This window comes from Eulemur rufifrons, chromosome 6 (assembly GCF_041146395.1).
Source record: "Eulemur rufifrons isolate Redbay chromosome 6, OSU_ERuf_1, whole genome shotgun sequence".
Classification (NCBI taxonomy): Eukaryota; Metazoa; Chordata; class Mammalia; order Primates; family Lemuridae; genus Eulemur; species Eulemur rufifrons.
In genome coordinates this window covers 97,522,979-97,541,843 of record NC_090988.1, presented here as the reverse complement: position 1 = coordinate 97,541,843, position 18,865 = coordinate 97,522,979, and the positions used below count along the sequence as shown (strand labels likewise).

Here is an 18,865-nt window from a genome sequence, read left to right as displayed (position 1 = left end):
CCCGATTCGGTTCCCACCCCCCGCCTGTCTCCGCCGCAGCCCCCTTCCTGTACCTGGGTCTGGGGGCGCCAGGAGCTGGAGGGTGGGGATCAGAGCTAAGGGCCGCCCCGTCTCCGGCGGGTGCAGAGCCAGGACCAGCAGTGTCCGCCGCCTCTCGCCTCTCTCGCTCCCCGCCGCGTCCCCGCCCGCCCGCCGGCCCCGCCGCGGTGCCTCTCCGAGGAGGATGCTCCGCGAGTCAGGGCGGCTGCTCCCGCCGCCGCATCCCTGCAACACCGACTGACGGCAGCATCAGCACCAGGGCCCGCCCCCCAGGCGTGCGCATTGGACCGCGCTGCGCTAACGGACGAGCGGCGCAGCCAATGCGAAGGCGCAGAAGCCGTCAGTCCCGCGGCTCCACAGGCCCACCTCCCTCCCCCACGCGGAACCCGGGCGTCCCGGCCCTAGGGCTCTCGTGCTCTTCCCCGCCTCTCCAGTCCTTAGCTCGGGCGCCCGGGACCCCAACCAAGCCGACCCCCAACCCAGCCTAGAGGTCTTTTCCGGGAACTCAGGCGCCCTAGCCCCTCACCCTTTGGGTTGGGCCCTTGGGTCCCGCACCCACCCCCCGGACGACGGATCTGTGTGGCAGCGCCCAGGGCTGGGACAAGCCGAAGGAGAGGCTGTGGACCCGGACTTGGGGCACCGCGGGAGCGGGAATGGCACGGGGCCGGGGCCGCAGCGCCCTCTGCTGGCTACGCCCTGGGGCGGGCCAGGGCTGCGAGGAGCTCAGGGAACCGGGAACCGGCCCACGGTCGCCTGCCAGGGGGCTTTTTCCGGGCGGTAGACTGGCCCCGCCTCCCACCGCCTGGGGGCCCCTAGCTTGAAACCCCCAGAACTGAGGAGGGAGGGGCTTTGCTGGGATTAGCACAGACAGGGGGCGGGAAGGGAGAGAAGGGGTCGAGGTACACCTAGGGGGTTGGGGTTTCCCAGTCCTGCCTGGAGCCCTGGTCTGGGGTGGGAGTAGGTTTGGGGGCGGGATTGCGGCTTCACATGCCCGGTCACTGAGGGAAACTGGCAGCAGCCCCCTTCTCTGCTCTCCTCCCCCCGCCCATGAGTTTCAGAGTTAGTGTGGCACTGGGGTGTAGGTCTTCCCTGTAGGGGCGTCTGCATCGCTGTGCATGTGTATGAGTGTGGGGGGGAGGGAGACACCTCTTCACTCAGCCAATAAAAGGTGGACCTGGCACCTACTGTGTGTACCACAAAGTTGGACACTGGGCTTCTGAATGAGGCAGTGTGTGTGTGTGTGTGTGTGTGTACCAGACCATTCTGCCAGCTCACTCCAGGACCCTAATTTCTGTTGCAGGGTCTGTGATCTGCACAGCTGGTGGCAGTTGGCACTTCCTTAGCCAGAGGCAACAGGCAAGAACACGCATATTCAACCATTAATGCATGCACATGGGGACACAGAGCCATGCACACCTATCCGTGAACAGGAGGCATTCCCAAAGAGACGACACACAGGGGCACTTGTAGAAATGCCCCACCATGGTAAGACACCCACAGGAAGCACATACTTGCCCAAGAACACACCCATGCACACACACACACTTGTGCACACAGGTACCTACACACTCGGAAATGAATATATATCCAGGGAACAGGTGCACACAGGGGACCTGCCCAAGGGGTCATCCTCCCCCATGAAGAAGTTTGCACAGAGTGGTCAGTTACTGAAGGGATGACTGTGGACAACAACCACCAGAGGGAATCTCCCTCCCCAGCCTGTGAGGGGGACCCAGGAAGGGCTGTTTCCCAGGGGTTGGGAAGGGCAATCCCTGAGCCAGGTCCCAGACTTAGGGCCCACTCTGACCTTGAAGAGACCCTCAGGTCATCCCTACCAAGGCCACTGAAGGAGCCAGAGAATGGGAATTGCTGAGTCAGGGCCTATGAATGTGAAATCACCTCTCTCACCCCACAGCCCACTGCCCCGCCCATTCCCCACTGCTCCTCTTCCTGCGGCTTCCTCGGACTCACACATAACCTCTCACACACACACCTGTCCAGCCAGGCACGAGGGCATAGATGGACAGACAGGGGCAGTGACTCAGATTAACTCTCAGACCCTTATAGATAAGCCTGGGCAGGGAGGCAGGTAAGGGTGAGCACTTGTCTCCTGTCTCCATCCTTAGCTTTGCCCATCAAGGGCAGGAAAGGTCACCTGGGCAGCTGCTGCACCTCCCTGCTCCTCCCACCTACAGGAATGTCTCTCCACAAGGTCCTCCATGCAGTTGGGACCCACCACTTCAAGACACACCCCACATACACATACAGGCACCCATCCAATGTGGATACTTGAGTGATATGCTGAGCACACGCTCTTCTCCCATACACACAGGCCAGTGGGGACACACAGGGGAGAGGAAATGCAGTGAATACAGCATGCATGTCCATGCACACACATATGCACACAAGCACGCATGCACACACAAGCGAATGTGAAGCTCAGACATATGCAACCATGAAAAGACAGGCACACATCACATCCCGGGTGGGGCAGACCTGGGCATATATATGCACACGCGTGCGCACGCGCGCGCGCACACACACACACACACACACACACACAAACACGCAGGGAAGAGTCCAGGCTGGAGCTGGGGGGTGGTGGGAAGGGGAGCCGACCAGGCTGCAGGGATGGAGGCAGTACAGGAGGCGGGTGCCGCAGGAGCGAGCTGCTCTTCACAACACAATCGCCGTCTGTTGTTATAGCAACTCAGCCCCCAAATCGTGAAACGGATATTACAGCCTCAAGAGGGGGAAGGGCTGGAGGGGGCTGAGGACAGAAGGAGGAACAGAGAGGGCACTCAACAGGGGACAGGGCTGGGGGGCCCAACAGGGGGCAGGCCTGAGCTATTGGAAGGGAGAAGGGGGCGACACAAAATAAGGACTAGGCCGGGGGGAGTGGGATCTCAAAGGTGAAGATGGACGTAAGGTGGGGGGACCCTGGAGGAGTACTGGGGCATTCACAGGGGAGCCGAGACCATTGCCATGTCTACAGATATTGTGCTTTGGACTTGGGGTGCTCAAGTCTCCATCCCCAAGACAATCCCACAGCTGCTGTAGGACACCCCCAGTTTGGGGGACTGGGGAGGTAGCTTGCATTCTCAAGGGTGCTGTCTGGAGTCTCCTGACCCCAGGGACAGCCTGGCCCAGCTTCAGAAGCTTTAGGAAACTCCCAGACCAGCTTTAAAAGTGGCCTCAGCCTTCTTCAGGTAGCGGTGACCCCCAAAACCTCTGTGCTGCAAGCTCAGGAGGGAAGAGCTGGGTTGGGAGAGGCTGCCGGAGGCTGAGAGCAGGATCAATATGCATTTCCTCTGGAAGTCACTGTCCTTCCGGCTGGCAGCAGTACCAGGCCGCTGGGAGGCTGCAAGGCCAAGGAGTGCGGCCCCCATCCTGAGGCACGAGCCCAGCAGGGGCCTATGACTGCCCAGTCCCTCTCTATCCCTCCCTCCTCCCCCATCCCCCAGCCAGCACTCTGGGCTGTCCCCTCCCTCCCAGGCCTCCAGCACCCCATTGCCAGAGGTGTCCAAGCAGGAGCTGAAAGGCCACCTGTCAAGCAAAAGAATTTTTTCTGTGGGCTGAAGCCTGAAGGTTATACATGACCACTGGGCCCAGCAATTCTGGGGTGCAAAGGCGCTATAGTTTCAAGTGTTAGATCCCCAAGATTCTAGACTCTTCAAGATTCTTATGTTCCAAGGTTTTCCAGTTCTAAGGTTCTATCCCCCAAAGTTCCAGACACATGAGATTCCAGACCTCCCAAGTTTCTCCAGCTACAAAGCTCTAGATCCCAAGATTGTAGTCCTTGTAATACAGCCCCCCAGGATTCTAGGCTCTGATGATCCAGGTTAATTACACGGGCCTTTTTATTCCATCTGGAAAATACAAATATTCACAAGAGTCTGTACAACCTTAGGGACACCAGCCCAGGCCCTGTCCTTAGCCACATGCCACCCTCACACCCACCCCCAGCCCCAGCCTCCTGCCCCAGCACCCCCAGGCTCCCTGCTCTGGTCCAAGTGTTTTCTCCAAGGCAGGAATGAGTCCTTGATCCAGTCACAGCTGGGAAAAGAAAAACAGAGGTGGTGAGGAAGTCCCTCCCCCACCTAGCCTGTGCCATTTGGACAGAGCACCCATTTCCCTAATACCCTCCGCCCTAGCCCCAGCCCTAAATGGGGAGGCTCCAGCTGGCTGTGGGAGGACTCACCATCAATTACAAGTGGATGTCAAACACCCCATCTTCCACGGTCTGCACCTCCTCCTCACGGATCTCTGCTGGGAGGGGGGTTGTCACAGAGGCCACTCCAGGGTCCCTGTGACCTCAGCAGCCCTTCCCCCCTCACAGGAGACACCTGCCCCATCCCAGAAGCAGACCCATCCACCAAAAATCAATTCCCTGAATGACCTAACGGCCCAATATTTGAGGCTCTTTTTCTAAGTTTTCATTTTGCTGCAGCTTTTTCGCAGCCACAGATTTGTCAGTGCAGTTTGCAGTGTGTACTTCACATTTTAGACCCTTGCACTTCTGGAAGGCTCGATGCAAATGGTTTTCTCTCTTCTATTTTTGAGGACTTCGCCCTGTGTCTGCCTCTATTTTTTTAGGACTTACGCCAAGCCAAATGGTTGTGGTCAACTGCCTTAGACCCCAGTTTAACATAGTTGCTCAGACTGTTCTCACCAAAATAATTATTTGGTCAATTGTCACTCAGCAAACTGACCAAGAGATTATTAGGGCCCGGACTTTTCTCAGAACAGCCTCTAGAGCAGCCTAAAAGGAAAATGCAAGCAAATGGCTCATATAACACCTTCTCCGATCCTTTGTCAATCCCTCTAACAAAGTAAGAGTGTGCCTGGATTCTTAAAGCTTTTTACATTTTTAGACATCTTTATAAATTAGGGTCTCTCCTTCTGGCACCCTTACCTGTCCAACACTTTCTTACTGTCCCATCAGAATAAGAAAATTATGAACTCTGGAATGGTTTCCATCCTGCATAAGTTAATACTTTGCCACAATGGCCCTGGATCCCTCCCTCCCTCCCTCCCAAGGCCTGTGCAAATGAGACTCCCTCTTACCTGGAGGCCGGGAGCCTCGCCTGCCAGGGCGGGGCAGGGAGAAGCTGAAGGCGCGATGATGATGGTGGGTGTGTGTGGGTGAGGGTGAGGGTCCAGACCCCTCCAGACTCACACTCTGGGCCCGGCGCCGGCACTCCACTGACAGGCGGTCCTTGCACTGCTTGTGGCAGTTCACACCACAGGCTGGGGGAAGGCAAATGGGGAGCCCAGCCAGGGCCATGGGTCAGAATACCCTCCATCCTTCAGGCAGGTTCTTTTGCACCTGAGCAGCTGCCCCACCAAAATAAGAATCTCCTTCCAAAGTGCTCTCTTCATCCTAACTGCCAGTCTATGCCCTCTCCAACATTCTCTGTCCCGGCAGCTGCCTCACCAAAATAAACATCCTCTTAAAGGCTACCCTTTCACATCAATCAGCATGCCTCTGTGGTTCCCAAGGACTTCACTGCTTGGCAATTGCCCCACCAAAATCAGAATCCCCGCCCTAACAGTAACTCGCCCAAAAGCACTGCCCAGCAGAGCAGCCCTGCCATTCATTCCGTCTCACCTCGGCATTTGAGGCCCTGCTTGTAGATGCCCAGGATCTGCAATAGAGGAAGGGGCCGTGCTGGGGAGGGAGGGATTTAGGGGTGATGACTCTCCCTCTCTCTTCTTGAGGGCAGGGACTGGGGTCTTAGAGCCGCCTCAGGGACAGAGACAGGGACAGGGACAGAACCACAGCAAGAGGAGAGGCCGGTGGAATTAACCAGGTTTGCCTCGGCAGACAAGGCTCCGGCAGGGGCGGGGTCAGAAGGGGCGGGGCACGGGCGGGACGGAGTCGGGGCTGCAAGGGAGCGGCTTGGGCGGCGAGCAGGTAGGGGGCGCTCACCAGGGCTTTGCAGTGGCGGCAGGCGACCGGGCGCAAGGAGTTGCTCTCCTGGAAGTTGTGTAGGAAGCCCATGCGGCCGCCCAGCACAGAGCTGGAGCGCAAGAAGTAGGAGACCATCTCCTCCCTGCTGATGCAGCCATCCCTGCAGGGGCGTGGGGGTGGGTGCCTCAGCTCCAGCCCTCCCAGGACTGCCCACCACTGGCCTAGCCCATCCCTCTGGGAAACTCCTACCAAATAAAAGGTCCTCACTGAACTTCAGACTCCTGGTGCAGGGAAGAGAAAGCACTGGCAGATGTAGCAGCTGCCATCAACTGGTGTGTGGTCTTGGGCAAGTCACTTTCCCTGGGTTTCCTTCTCAGAACAATGGGGATCATATTCCTGCCCTGCTCACTTCACACTTGGTGTGCAAAGATAAAGGGCTGTGCACTTTCCTGTGGAATCACCAGCCTCAGGTTCCCAAAGTGTGCTCTGCACACCAGTCAGGACCCCTGAGAATTAAGAGCTCTCTAGAGAGTTCTGGGGCCAGATGAGATGGGGGAAAGCTGCATCCCTCTCACTCTCGCATAATCCTGCTGGAAAGACACCTGCAATCTAGGGTTCCCCACATAACCCAGGGCTTCCAGCAGAACCTTTTTATTCCCTTATATTTTAGGGAAAGAATGAGCATGTGTTCTGGACACAGGCCTCAGTTCAAATCCCAGTTCTACTTCCCTGCCACGTGACCTGTGGCTAGTTAATCTTCCTGTACCTCAGTTGCCTTTTCTACAAATGGGCATAATGAGAATTCCTATACCTCATAGGATTTTTGTGAGGATTAAATGAGAAAATGCATGTAGTGTGCTTACAACAATGTCCATGAAGGTAATGGGTCCTCAGCCACTAGGTCTGGCCCTCGTTTGGGATTCCCACCCCCTGTATTTGAGGGTCCACAATAGAACCAGGTGGCAACTGGCCACCTGGTTTCCGGGACAACTGGCCCCGGAAAAAAAGATATAAATCTAGATGCCTACCTCATACTGTACATGAAAACTAAATTCTCACTGAATTGAGAACACTAATGTAAAAAATAAAAATCATAAATGCACCTGAAAAGATATGAGACTAATTTTGTAATCTTGAGGGGCTGAAGGCCTTTCTACACATAACACAAATCCAAGAAGCCATAAGGAAAAGACTGACATATCAAACACACAGAATTTTTTAAATTTTATATGGAAAAAGACAACATAAATGACAAACAGGGAGAAAATATTTGCAAACATATTCAACAGCAAAGAGTTAATATCCATTAACAGAGATTCTAGAAATCAATGAGAAAAAGACCAACAAACCCAGCAGAATAATGGACAAGGAATATGAACAGGCAATTAACAGAAGAAATGTAAGTGGCCAATAAACATATAAAAAGATATCCTATCCCCATTAGTATTAAAGAAATGCAAATTTAACCAAGATACCATTTGCCAACGAGACTGACAAAATTGTAAAGCTTTTTATAGCATCCACTGTTGGCAAGGAAGTTGGGAAGCAGGCACTTGTACACTGCTGATGGGCGTGTAAACGGGTATAACCTTGTCTGAGGTCAGTTTGGCAGCCTCTCTGCTAATTTAGAATGTGCATATCTCTTGATCCAATTATCCCACTTCTAGGAATTTTTCCTACAGAAATACTGGCCTGAGTGTATCAGTAAAAGGATGCTCACAGCAGCATGGTATATAATAATAGTGAAAAACAGGAACAGTCTACATGTCCATCAGCAGGAGAATGGTTAGGAAAACGATGGTCCAGCCATACAGTGGAATACTCTGCAGCCGTTCTAAAGAATGGGGCAGTTCTACATGAATCCACAGGGAAAGATGTCTGTGATAAATTGTTAAGTGGAAAGTAAACACGAAAGCAAAAAAAGCAAGGCATGCAGTTCTGTCAAGACAATGATTAAAAAAGGAAAAGAAAAGCAAAGAAAACAAGAAAAAAGAAAACCCCACTGCTACAAACACCTAGATGCTGGTTAAGAATATTTCAAAAATTGCTCTAAATGCATAGGTGATTTTGCAAGAAGGAAATGGAAACCGCCAAGTTCCAGAAACAAAGAGGGGCTTCATGATGAAGCAATGTGCTGGGCGGATCCTGAGAGGGAGCTGCTGATCTCCCTCTTGGTGCTGGGTTTTCATACCCACCAGGGCCAGGAGCACAGCCTGGGGCCTGCATGAGGCACAGAGTTAAGGCTGAGACCCCTCCACAAAGCTGGGGCCTCCAAAGTCTCCAAGGGCTGCACCCTCACTGAGAAGGTGGCCTGGAAAAGAATCCACCCACCAACCCAGGGAAATAACATGGAACTCAAATACCTTTGCCTCAACTCTGGGAGAAAAAACAAAGCAACCGCAACAAAAGCCACAAGCAGAACTGGATTTATACTATAATCCTGTTTGTCCGTGAAACAGACACCAAAAACACAAAATCTCTATCAATTTGCACATGCATAGAGAAACAGACTAGAAGGGTACACATGTTGCCAAACCGTTAACATTGTTAACAGTGTTTAAGCATGGTAACCTCTACTGGTGAGAGAGGGGGGAGGGAACTTTCACTTCTTTCTTTAAACACTTTGTTCACTATAAATTTATTTGACTGGTTTTTTTTTTTTCACCATGGATTTTTGTAACGTGGACATAAAAAACAATGGACTCTTGAAATCCAGGTAACATTAAAAAATAAATCAACCTGGGATGGACTGTAAATTTTGATTGGGGTTTCATCTGCTCAGTAAAAATGGGGCATGAACCTGGCTGCAGGGGGCATGTTTAACCTACTTCAGAGAACCAGCTGTTTTTCCAAATTGTCAGCATATGAATTGTTGATAAGCAAGTGGGTGCTAATTACAGGCATTTCTTATCTATTCATTAAAACAGGCTACCCAGGAGCTCAACTTGCCCACACTTTTTGCCAGCTGTGAGCTCCACAAATAAAACAGCCCTTACGTAGCAATAGTCCCCAGGCCATGGTCTTTGCAAGATTCAGGTGGAGCCCCCCATCTATCTGAATTAGTGAGGTGACATTGTGCCTCCACAGCTGGTAGACTCCCCTCCCCCAAAAAGCAAGAGGCCCTCCCCGTGTGGGCAGCTTCCCCAGCCAAGATTATCTGGCTCGATGGCCTGGTATTGCACATGAGGAACCTGAAGCCCGGGGGAAGTGGGCTGGGCTGCCTTCCCTCTCCCCCAGTCCCCCAGTCCTCCTCACTGGTTCTGGTCGAGGTCCCCAAAGGCGCTGAGGTAAGGGAAGTTCCCACGGATGATCTGGAACTCTTCCTGTGAGATGTGGCCATCCCCATCGACGTCAAAGTTCCGGAACACAGACTGGGGCACACAGAGGGACATACGGGGGTGGGAGAGGGAGAATCAAAGGAACATCAGGACCCATCCCTTTCCACATTCCCAGTCCACGTTATGAAGGATGCCTCAGAGAGGCTCCCCGACTCCACCACGGGGACCTCAGTCCTGTGCAGCCAGCTTGCTGTGCCCTGCGCCTCCTGGGCACTGAGCACTGGTTCTTGAACATGTCACTAGTGCTGGCTCCCAGGCAGTGCTCCGGCAAACCGGCCTTTACTGACCACTGCTTCTGTCAGTGGCCTTTCCCCCACTGCGCGGGCTGCAGGAGTCTCACCTCCACCATCTTCTCGATGTGCTCCACCACCAGGGCCTGGTCCAGCTTGGGCTTAGCAGCTGAGGTCCACTCCTCCAGCACAGGGGGGCGGGGAGGCGGTGTGCAGCTTGTGGGGCTGGTTGGCTGTGGGAACAGTCAGGCCTGAGCTAGGGCCAGAAGTGGAGGGAGCCCAGGGCCCAGGAGACCAGAGCAGGCAATCCCCAGGGAAGAAGGGGGCCTGCCCAAGGCCACTTCCCCGCCCCCAGGTTGCCTCTGTCCAACAAGAAGCAAGGGTGAGGTAGGTAGCTTCTAAGAGCTCTTCTTGTCCTCATATCCTGGGATTCTCAGGTGGGCCAAGTGAGGAAGCGAGGAGTCCCTCCCTCACCGAGGACTTGGAGCGAGGCTCCCGCTGCAGGGACAGCTGGTACAGCTCATCCTCTGTCTGATACTGATCCAGAGACACCTGCAACACACCGGTCTGATCACACCCACTGGCCCCTACTGTTCACAGGAGCACATGGCCCAGAGTCCAGAGCCCAGTTCAGAAGCCAGACTCAGGACAAAGCCTGGCTTAGAACTCACCCGGGCAACCCCACGCTGGCCTAGCACATAGACCAGACCACAGCTTGGCCCCAAACCTTCAACACAAGGCACTGCCAAGATCTCAGCCAAGAAGCAGGTCAGAACCCAGCCTCGAGCTCTGAGATTCACCTAGAATCCAGCTCAGATTTCAACCTTGATCCTGTCCAAAGCCCAGAAGCACCTAAGAACTCCAAATCCTAAAACCTAAGTTCCAGCCAACGTCTAGAATGTTAACTATAAATAACCCAGAACCCAACTCCCATCCTAGACCCCCAAACCAAGTTCAAGGCCAAGCCCAGAACTTCACTCAGAGCCCAGGACCATGTTTAGAAACCACCCCTGCCTGCAAAATCCAGAGCTTGGCCCCAGCCCTTAAATACAACCCACTACCAGGAACTCAACCCAGGCCAGGACTCAGCCCAGCCTCAGACACAGCACACAATCCACGTGCCAGCCTCAAGATCAGACCCCATCTCAGCATTCACTCCAAACCCTAGAGCTCAGGTTAGATCTGAGTTCCTTGACAAGAACCCCAAACCCAAGGCCAAGGCCACAGCTAGGACCAGATGGAGCTATCAACCCCTGGTGCCTGGCCCCCCAGCCTGCCTGACCCCAGCCCCTCACCGTGAGCAGGCTCAGCAGGTCAGGGTTGGCTTGCACCGGTGGCCGCAGGCTGGTCACCATGGCCAGCTCTTCCAGGATGCTAAAGAGCTGCTTCATCTTGGCCCCATTGAGCCGGGTCCTGGCAGGGTCCAGCCAGTCAGGTAGCGCCAGCTGCAGGGCCACCAGGTCCTTAAGGTGCACACCCAGGATGGGGAAGCGGAAGCCCACACAGGCTGCCAGCCGGCGTCGGTAGTTGCCATAGTTGCCCGTGGCTGTCACTAGTTCCATCAGACCTTCCCAGAGCTGGGGGGAGGGGGGAGGCAGAGGGTCACACACACACCCCCCACTCAAGCATCCTCCCCACCTCGGCCCCGGAAATGTGGAAGCAGAGAAAGAGGAGTCAGGGTCAGGGATAGATGAAAGAGTAAAATCCTCCCTTACTCTCCCTCAACAGCAATTCTCTAGGTCCCTGGAGGTCAGAGTTCATAGGTCATGAGTTCAAGGCAACACCCACTGCCAAACACACCACTAGACCTAGGCACAGGTTTTCATCAACATTCAACAGAAAAAGAAACCAAGGCTCAGGGAGGCAAGGCAGCACAGGGCAATGACCTAGAAGAATGTTCCTAGCTGCATTGTCCATCCATAGCAGCAAAAACTGGAAAACCCCCAAATGTTTAACAATAGAATAGAAACATAAAGTGGGATAGACTCACAATAAAATATTATGTGGCAACTAAATGAATGAACAATTGCTCCACATAACAGAATGAAAAGAATCTCACACCATGAGAAATGAAAGGAAGCAAGATACAAAATAACACATATGACATGATTCCATTCATTTAAAAACAGGCCAAAAAAAAAAAAAAACCCACATATTTGGGATGCACAGGTAAGTGGTAAAGCTGTAAAGAAAGCCAAAGTCATCATCACAAAAGGCAGCCATCATGTACCTCTGGCAGGGAGGGAGTTAGGCTCTAAGGTGCTGGGAGCTTCGGGGGCCGGAGATTTCCTACTTCCTCACCTGGCTGGCACTTACACAGGCATTTTCTTTATAATTTTTCTTTAAACTATTAATATATTTTATATACTCTTCTATAGGTACATTACCCAATATGTTTAAAAAAAAAGGGAGGAGAAAAAGAATAAGCTTTGGGGTGAGACAGACCTGTGAGCCCCTACTCTGCCATTTCCACTGTGCGACCTGGGAAAAGCACTTAATCCCTCCCAGCCTCAGTTTTCTTATCTGTCAAGTGAGACAGTCATGCCAGCCCCCAGCGCTGCTGGCAGGACACAGTGAGGCCAGACCTGGGAAGCACTGGCCAGTCCCCTATGGCAGGCACCTTGATGGTCTCAGGGCTGACGTGGCTGTGGGTCTCCTTGAGGCGGGAGATGGAGCTGTGGCTCAGGCCCCCAACCACCGCCATCAGCGTGTTGAAGTTCTGCAGCTGCAGCAGCTTCTGGGAGGCAAATGGGGAGGAGGAGGCAGTAAGTCACCAAGCGGGCCCAGAACTTGGCCCGGCCTTTCTGGATAGAGGCAGTGGGTTTGTGGAAAGGACGGCTAGGCTGGACTGGCAAATGGGGAGGTCAAGGGTGCGGGGAGGGGCAAGCACCTCTGCAACATGGACGAAGTGTGTGATGACCAGGGCCCGCTGTGGGGCTGTGGGCTTGCTGAGGATCATGAGCTGCACCCACTGCGAAACACTGTTGAAGAGGGAGATGAATCGCTCCAGGACAGGGTTGTCCACGGTGCAGCCGTGAGTCACGAAACTGTGATAGTCCTGGAACTGGGATGGGTGGGAGTGGCCTCAGCGCCTTGCCAGCCTCTCCCCTCATGGATGCCCACTTCTCAACCTCCAGCTGTCCTTTGATGGTTACACTGTAACCCCAAGCCCACACTGTAACCCCAAGCCCACACTGTGACCTTACCCTTCTTGGGACCCCCTTACAGCCCACACCAGACCCCTGGCCCCAAGCCCTCGGGCCACACCAGGATCTTGCAGAAGGAGCGATACTCCAAGTAGGTGAGATGCTCCGCCAGCTCCATGGGCTCCAGGTGGTCAAACAACAGGGACATCTTGCGTTTTTTCTGTCCCACAGGGTTCCGCTGGGTCACCTGCCGCTTCCATTTGTAGGTGGGGCTGGGGGAGCAGGGGTAGTGAGCCCTTTGCTAGAGATGTCCCATGCCTCATGGCCCCGCACTCACGCAGACACGCCACTCAAGCTGACGGAAGACCTCCACAATGTGCGGCACTGTCCTAGACACCATGACCCCAGTCTCAGCAACTCCGTACCTCCCATCCCGGTCATGCACTCAACACACGTTTATGGACAACGTACTCTGTGCCAGGCACTGTGCAAGGTGCTGGGTATACAGAGGTGAGTGAGACACGGTTCCTGCCCTCGAGGAGCTCACAGTCTACTAAGGGAGACAGACACAGAAACACACAATCACAAAACAGCGTGACACATGTACAGAGGTCTTTGTACAGGAATCTGTACAAAATTCCATGGGAGAACAGAGGAGGGAACAACAAATTCTGTTCTGGAAGAGCTCTGAACCCTCAGAGCCCAGAGACTTCACACGAGCCAAGTCTTGGCAACATGGAGGGGAACATTATGAGCAGACACCATGGTGGGAAAGGATGCAGTGGCTCAGACAATGGAGAGTGGACCCACGTAGCTGCAGCATGAGGTGTGGGGGATGGGCGGTGGGCTGTGGGAGATGGACAGGAAGGCCAAGCTGATGTCAGACTACCAAGGGCCTTAATGCGCAGATGAAGGCGATAGGGAGCCATGGAAGATCTTTAAGCAAGAGAGTGACATGACCCTCACTCATTCAATTCAACAGACATTTATTAAGCACAGATGGTGTAGGATGCTGAGTGCCCCCCAGCCCTCTGAGCTCCCCCCACGCACACGCTCTCGATGTCAATGAGGCTGCTGTGCCGGCGGTTGCCTTCTTGGTCTAGCAGAGCCTTCAGCTCCTTGATCTGCTCAGCCAGCTCCGGGTTCAAGTCAAACTCCGCTGGGAAAGCTGAGATCCAGTACCTAGTGGAGGGATGGAGTCATCCGAGGCAGCCCCCCCGCCCCCCACCACCATCCCCTAGTGGGCTACCCAAGGAACTAATTGGCACTGCAGTCCCCCAAAGAGGGGCAAAGAGCCTCAAACTGTGGTTCCCCCTCTCCCGGCTCTTTCCTTCTCCAAGTTACAGAAGACCCTGAGACAACCAGCCCCACTGGGCAGATAAGAAAACTAAGGCCCTTCAAACCTACATCACCCAACTCCTAGAATAGCGCTCTGTCCACACCTTCGGGTTCTCCTGAAGCCTGGGAGAATGGAGCAAGAGGAGGGGACGGAACCCCAGGAGGAAGACTCACCTGACCAGGTGGCACGTTTTCACCTGCAGTGAATTGGAGTTGTCCTTCCGGGATTGTTGGTAAGTGAAGAAGAGTCAAGGAAAGCAAGGACGGGGCCTAACTCTAAAACCTCTAGAACCTCTAGAACACGAGGCAGGGCTGGGGCGGAGTTCCTAGGGCAGGGAGTGGGGGCAGGGCCTGGCTCCACCGTGGGCGGAGCTCGTGGGGGGTGAGAGAGCTCACTGGGGGCGGGGCCTTTGTTCTTGGAGGATGCTGGGGGTGAGGCATGAGCTTTTCGAGGTCGTACAGGGGCTGGGGGTGGGCTAGGTTCTGGGGAGGCTGAGAAGCAGAGCCTAGGCTCTGGGAGAGAGGAGAAGCAAGAGCGGGGACCTGGACAGGTCTTAGACTCTAGGGGGGCTGCGGGCAAGTCCTAGGCTGGGGAGAGAGTCTGGGGCGGAGCCTGAGTGGCGAGGGCGCAAGGGTGGAGCTTAGGCCCCAGCGGGAGGCCGGCAAAGCCTGAATTCTGGAATACAGAACGAACAGGCCTATACGTAGGGGCGAAGCTCACTCTCCGCCTGGGCTGGGCAGCGGGGCTCGCTGGTGGGCCCCAACGGCAGCAGCCTTGGCGAGGCCCGCGAAGGATATATATGGAGCAGTTTTGCCGCCAGCTGAGAGGAGGGGATGTACCAGGGGTGCATCATGAGGAACATGCGCACCAGCTGCGGGTCCCGCACCTTCCCAGAGTCATCTAACTCCGAACAGTCAAAGAGAGGCGGGCTGACGCTGGGTCCCGCAGCCTCGGCCTCTAGACCCTGCCCCGCAGCCCACTGGGCGTCAGTCCTTCGGGCGCAATCCCGACCCCGCCCACCTCCCCGCTTTCCCAGGACTCCGAAACCAGGAGACAAACTAGAAAGGAAAGGTAGGGTGGGAGTAGGAGAGGGCCTGCCCTGAGGAGCTGGAGGAGGGGAGCGCCTGAGCCAGCCCATCGTCCGGAGGGGAACCAGCTGGGGCGGAAGGAGCCTGGGTTCCCTGGGGTCAAGAATCCAGAGGTCATTTCCTGAGTGCTGGGGGGAAGGGGCACCCTTCACCAGATAAGCCGTCCCCCATCAGCCGGAAACAGCTCCCAGGCCGGAGATAGCAAGTTCCTCCGGATCCCCTGGGAGACAGATAATGCCCCTCCCGTGTCAGAGCCTGGGACCCCGGCCCTCCCATCACCGCTGGCTTGGGAAGACTGGGGAAGGGAAACATTTCATCTATCTGAAACTCGTGCATCTCTGCCCTGTGGTGAAGAGGAGGCTTTCAGTAAAGAGGCTGCATGATGCGGAGCTGGGTGGGTCCCGACCAGGGGTCTGCTCTAGGAGACAGGGCCCCCCCGCCCCCTCCCCCCAGCCACTCACCGAAGGCTTCGATGCAGCCGCGGAGCAGCTCCTCCACCGTGCAGCCCTTGTCCAGGTCCAAGGTGCCCGCCATGGCCGCCAGCGCGGGTGGGCTGGGCCCAAGCTGCGTTCCGGGAGCCTCCCACCGGGTTCGCACCGAACCCCTGTCCGGGAAAGACAGCCGAAGTCTGTGGAGGCGCGGGCCGGGGGAGCGGCCCCGCGGGTAGGAACGGGGTGGGGCGGGCACGCCCCCTGCTGGGCAGGGGCGGAGTTGTCCGCTGCGGCCACTCCCGGGGTTAAACGGTCTGGCCCGGGATGGTGCAACCCGCTAGTTGGGAAACCGACGAGCCGAGAGGCTTCCGGCCCACCCTCGGAGTCGCTGGAGGGCCGAGGGGCTCCACGAGGATGGAGACGAGCCAGGACTCCAGGGATTAGCTGGTGCCCCAGGCCCCCGCAGGCCCCCTTCTCCTCGCTCCCTCTCCTGAGGCACCTGCAGCACCCCGCAGCTCAGCTCTGCGCCTCGCCCGCTTCCCTCCCTCCTCAGCCTCCCTTCCCCCGCAGGGTTATTTTGGGAACCCAGAGCCTGAGGGGACCTCGGAGGAATTTCTCCCTGAGTTGGGAGGGGGGGAAGAGAGAACCCAGGCGTCCTGCCCGCCTCGCCCCCTCCAGGGCGCCCAGGAAGGGAAGGCGGGGCTGTGGCGGTCCCCAGGGACCTGCACTTGGAGAGGCGGGCTGAAGAGAGGAACATTCCTGGGGCGGGGATGGGGGGTGGGGGGCCGCTGCGGCCCGGAGGCGTCAGCTGGAAGCCTGAGCCTGGGAACTGAGCGCTCCCAGGCCACCTCCGTGAAGGTCCCAGGGGTCCCGGCTCAGCTCTTCCACAGACCATCTTGCTCCTTAGGCCCCGCTCGCGACCCAGGCCCCCGCTCTTACACAAGCGAACTGTAAGGGCATACAGAGTAGGGTGCCCAGAAGGGGGCGCTAGCGTCGTGAGGGGTGACCAGTGCGTGCATGACACCATTAGCAACTCTGGTCACTGGCGGGGTCATATGCACCCATGCAGGGACAGACATCATTCCATACCCAAGTTATTCACCGGAGGCCAGGCAGCTGCACTGAGGTGCAAGATGCCCCGCTCACCCACACCAGGGCCACAGGCACTGGCCTCCCATCCTTCCGCTCACACACAATGGCACCCACACCCGTGCACACCTGCTCGGAGGAACCCTCAGGCACACATACCCAGTTCCTCTACCCCAGAATGCAAACCCGTGGACGAGGTCGCCTCCCGGACCTGCTGTTCACTTGAGCCAGGCCAACCTCGAGTCTTGCCTCCACAGCAGCGCTGACATCCGCACACGTGTGCACACACCCAAGCCAGTGCATCTCCACGCATGTACGCTCTCCCACACACATGCACACACCCCCGTGGGTGTGCACACGCCCATTCCACCGCCCCCCACTCCATCCGCTGTGCAGGGCCTGCCCTGCGGCCCCAGCGCCCTGACTCCCCTAACTCCCAGACCCTGGCCCCACGGAAAGGTACCCCGCCCCCACATACTCCCCCAGGCTGTGGGCGGGGGTCCTCTACGGAGTTCTCAGGCAGACTTTTCCTATGAGCCGCCTAAAGCCATCCCCGCCTGGCTCTGCTGCTTCCTCGCCGTGTGACCTTGAGAATTACTTGGCCTCTAGAGCCTCAATTTTCTCATCTGTCAAATGGGGGTTCGCAGAGTAGGGCCCCGCTGAGGTGTGGCTGGGAAGAGCCTGGTGCGCCGCGGATGCCCCCCCTCCCGCGGGTAGTCCAGAGCGCCTCAGCTCTCGCGGCAGCTCCCTCCTATCCGCGACCCGGGCCACAGACTCCCCACCCATCCGCCTCCCCCAGCCCACCCGCGCCGTCCTGGGGGGACCCAGGGGACCGTGCGCTCCACTGCCTGGCACCCCGCCAGCGCTCGCTCGCTCACTCACTCTTGGGACCTGCCGCAAGGAGCCCGCACCCGGCCGGGCCGGCCCCACCTCCGTGCGCTCCCGCCCGCCGGCCTCGCTGCGGCTGCAGCTGCCGCCCGGTCTCCGTGCAGCGGCCCCGCTCCCCGCCGCCCCGCCCCCGCGCCGCAGCCGCCCCCTCCCCTCCCCGCCCCTGCGCCCGGCTCCGCACCGCCGGCTGCGCCTCCCCCACCCGGGGCTCCCTCTCGCCCCGCACGCGGCGGTCCCTGCGGCAGCTTAACCCCTCCCCTGCCGCGCCACCCTGGGGGCAGGGGCAGCGGGCGGGGGCTGCGCCACTGGCTGCGCCGAGGGTGGGCGAGCCGAGGGCAGGCCGCGCGGGACGCGGAGGGGGTAACTAAATTAAGAGCCCCCTCCTCCCACCCTGGACGCCCTAGTGCCCCCCACCCTGCCTGGGTGTCGCGCGGAGGAAGCCGGGAGGGGCAGGAAGCGGACTGCGGTGGGGAAGGGGCGCCCCGCCCAGCCCCCAACCCGGGTTCCTGTTTTCGAGACAAACCGTTCCCACGGGGCTAACCCGACCCCGGGCCGGGCGTCTTCCTGCAGGAGGCGGGAGGCACAAGCCTGGCGGAGGTCTGGGGCTTGGGGGCAGCGGGTCCTTGTGATAGTCTGGGGGAGGGGCTAGGACAAGATAGGAGCATTTGGGGGGAAGAGGGGCCTGTAGGGAGCGAGGAATGAAAACGTGGCTACCTGGAGACGCGGCCTTGATGTCGGGGGATGGGCTGGGGGGGCTCCAGTTCGTACAGGAGGGACGGGGCCCCGGAAGCCTGGCTCCCTACAGGGCCAGATGAAAAGGGGCAGCCGCAGGCGGTGGGGGCCGGGGGTTCTCCGCAGCTTGGAGACTGGAGGCCTGGAGGCCTGGGCCCCAGCAGGGAGGAACTTGGGAGAGGCAGCCGCAGGCGGTTGGGGTCCCCTCTAGCCGGGCCTAGGAGAGCCGGCAACGGTTTCCGGCCATGTGGGTTCAGACACACTCACTTTGAAACCACCGACCCCAAACCTCCCTTCCGAGGCTTGCCCCTCCCTGCTTCGGGGCCACACCTCAATCTTGTTAATGTGAGACCTAGGAACAGGCCCTTTCTGATCCTCAGTTTCCCCATAATAAGGCGCTAACACTGGCCCAGCCTAGGCGGTCTATGCGTGAGTATCCCCTGCCCTAACACTCCCCTGACTTTGGATCAAGCATAGCCACCTGCTAAGAGACCCTTCAACGCCGCAGTGGGGCGGGGCTAAGGGCGGAGCCAAGAAGGCGCCAAGCACCTACGGTTGCCTCCCATTCCTGGGTCCTATCCCTGACCGCGTGGATCCTCTGTAGTCCCCGAGGCTTCAGCCCAAGTCCCAG

At 57.2% G+C, this 18,865-nt stretch overlaps 1 protein-coding gene across 4 annotated transcripts; it reads right to left on the bottom strand.

The window, feature by feature from the left end:
- Window positions 1–3,878: 3,878 nt before the first annotated feature.
- Window positions 3,879–18,209, bottom strand: RASGRP2 (RAS guanyl releasing protein 2). 4 transcript variants are annotated; one of them, XM_069470222.1, is made up of 17 exons: window positions 18,026–18,209; window positions 15,556–15,698; window positions 14,804–14,906; window positions 14,180–14,242; window positions 13,718–13,849; window positions 12,789–12,939; window positions 12,412–12,585; window positions 12,142–12,258; window positions 10,817–11,098; window positions 9,996–10,073; window positions 9,632–9,754; window positions 9,209–9,324; window positions 5,972–6,113; window positions 5,651–5,687; window positions 5,107–5,289; window positions 4,241–4,305; window positions 3,879–4,095 (listed from the first exon to the last, which is right to left on the bottom strand). In XM_069470222.1, the coding sequence occupies exons 2-16, from the start codon at window positions 15,626–15,628 to the stop codon at window positions 4,247–4,249; spliced, it is 1,833 nt and encodes a 610-aa protein (XP_069326323.1). In that variant the 5' UTR covers window positions 15,629–15,698; window positions 18,026–18,209; the 3' UTR covers window positions 3,879–4,095; window positions 4,241–4,246. The 4 variants fall into 4 exon arrangements, with proteins under 4 accessions (XP_069326323.1, XP_069326321.1, XP_069326322.1 ...); XM_069470220.1 differs by lacking the exon at window positions 18,026–18,209 and adding an exon at window positions 17,497–17,582; XM_069470221.1 differs by lacking the exon at window positions 18,026–18,209 and adding an exon at window positions 16,774–16,913.
- Window positions 18,210–18,865: the final 656 nt, after the last annotated feature.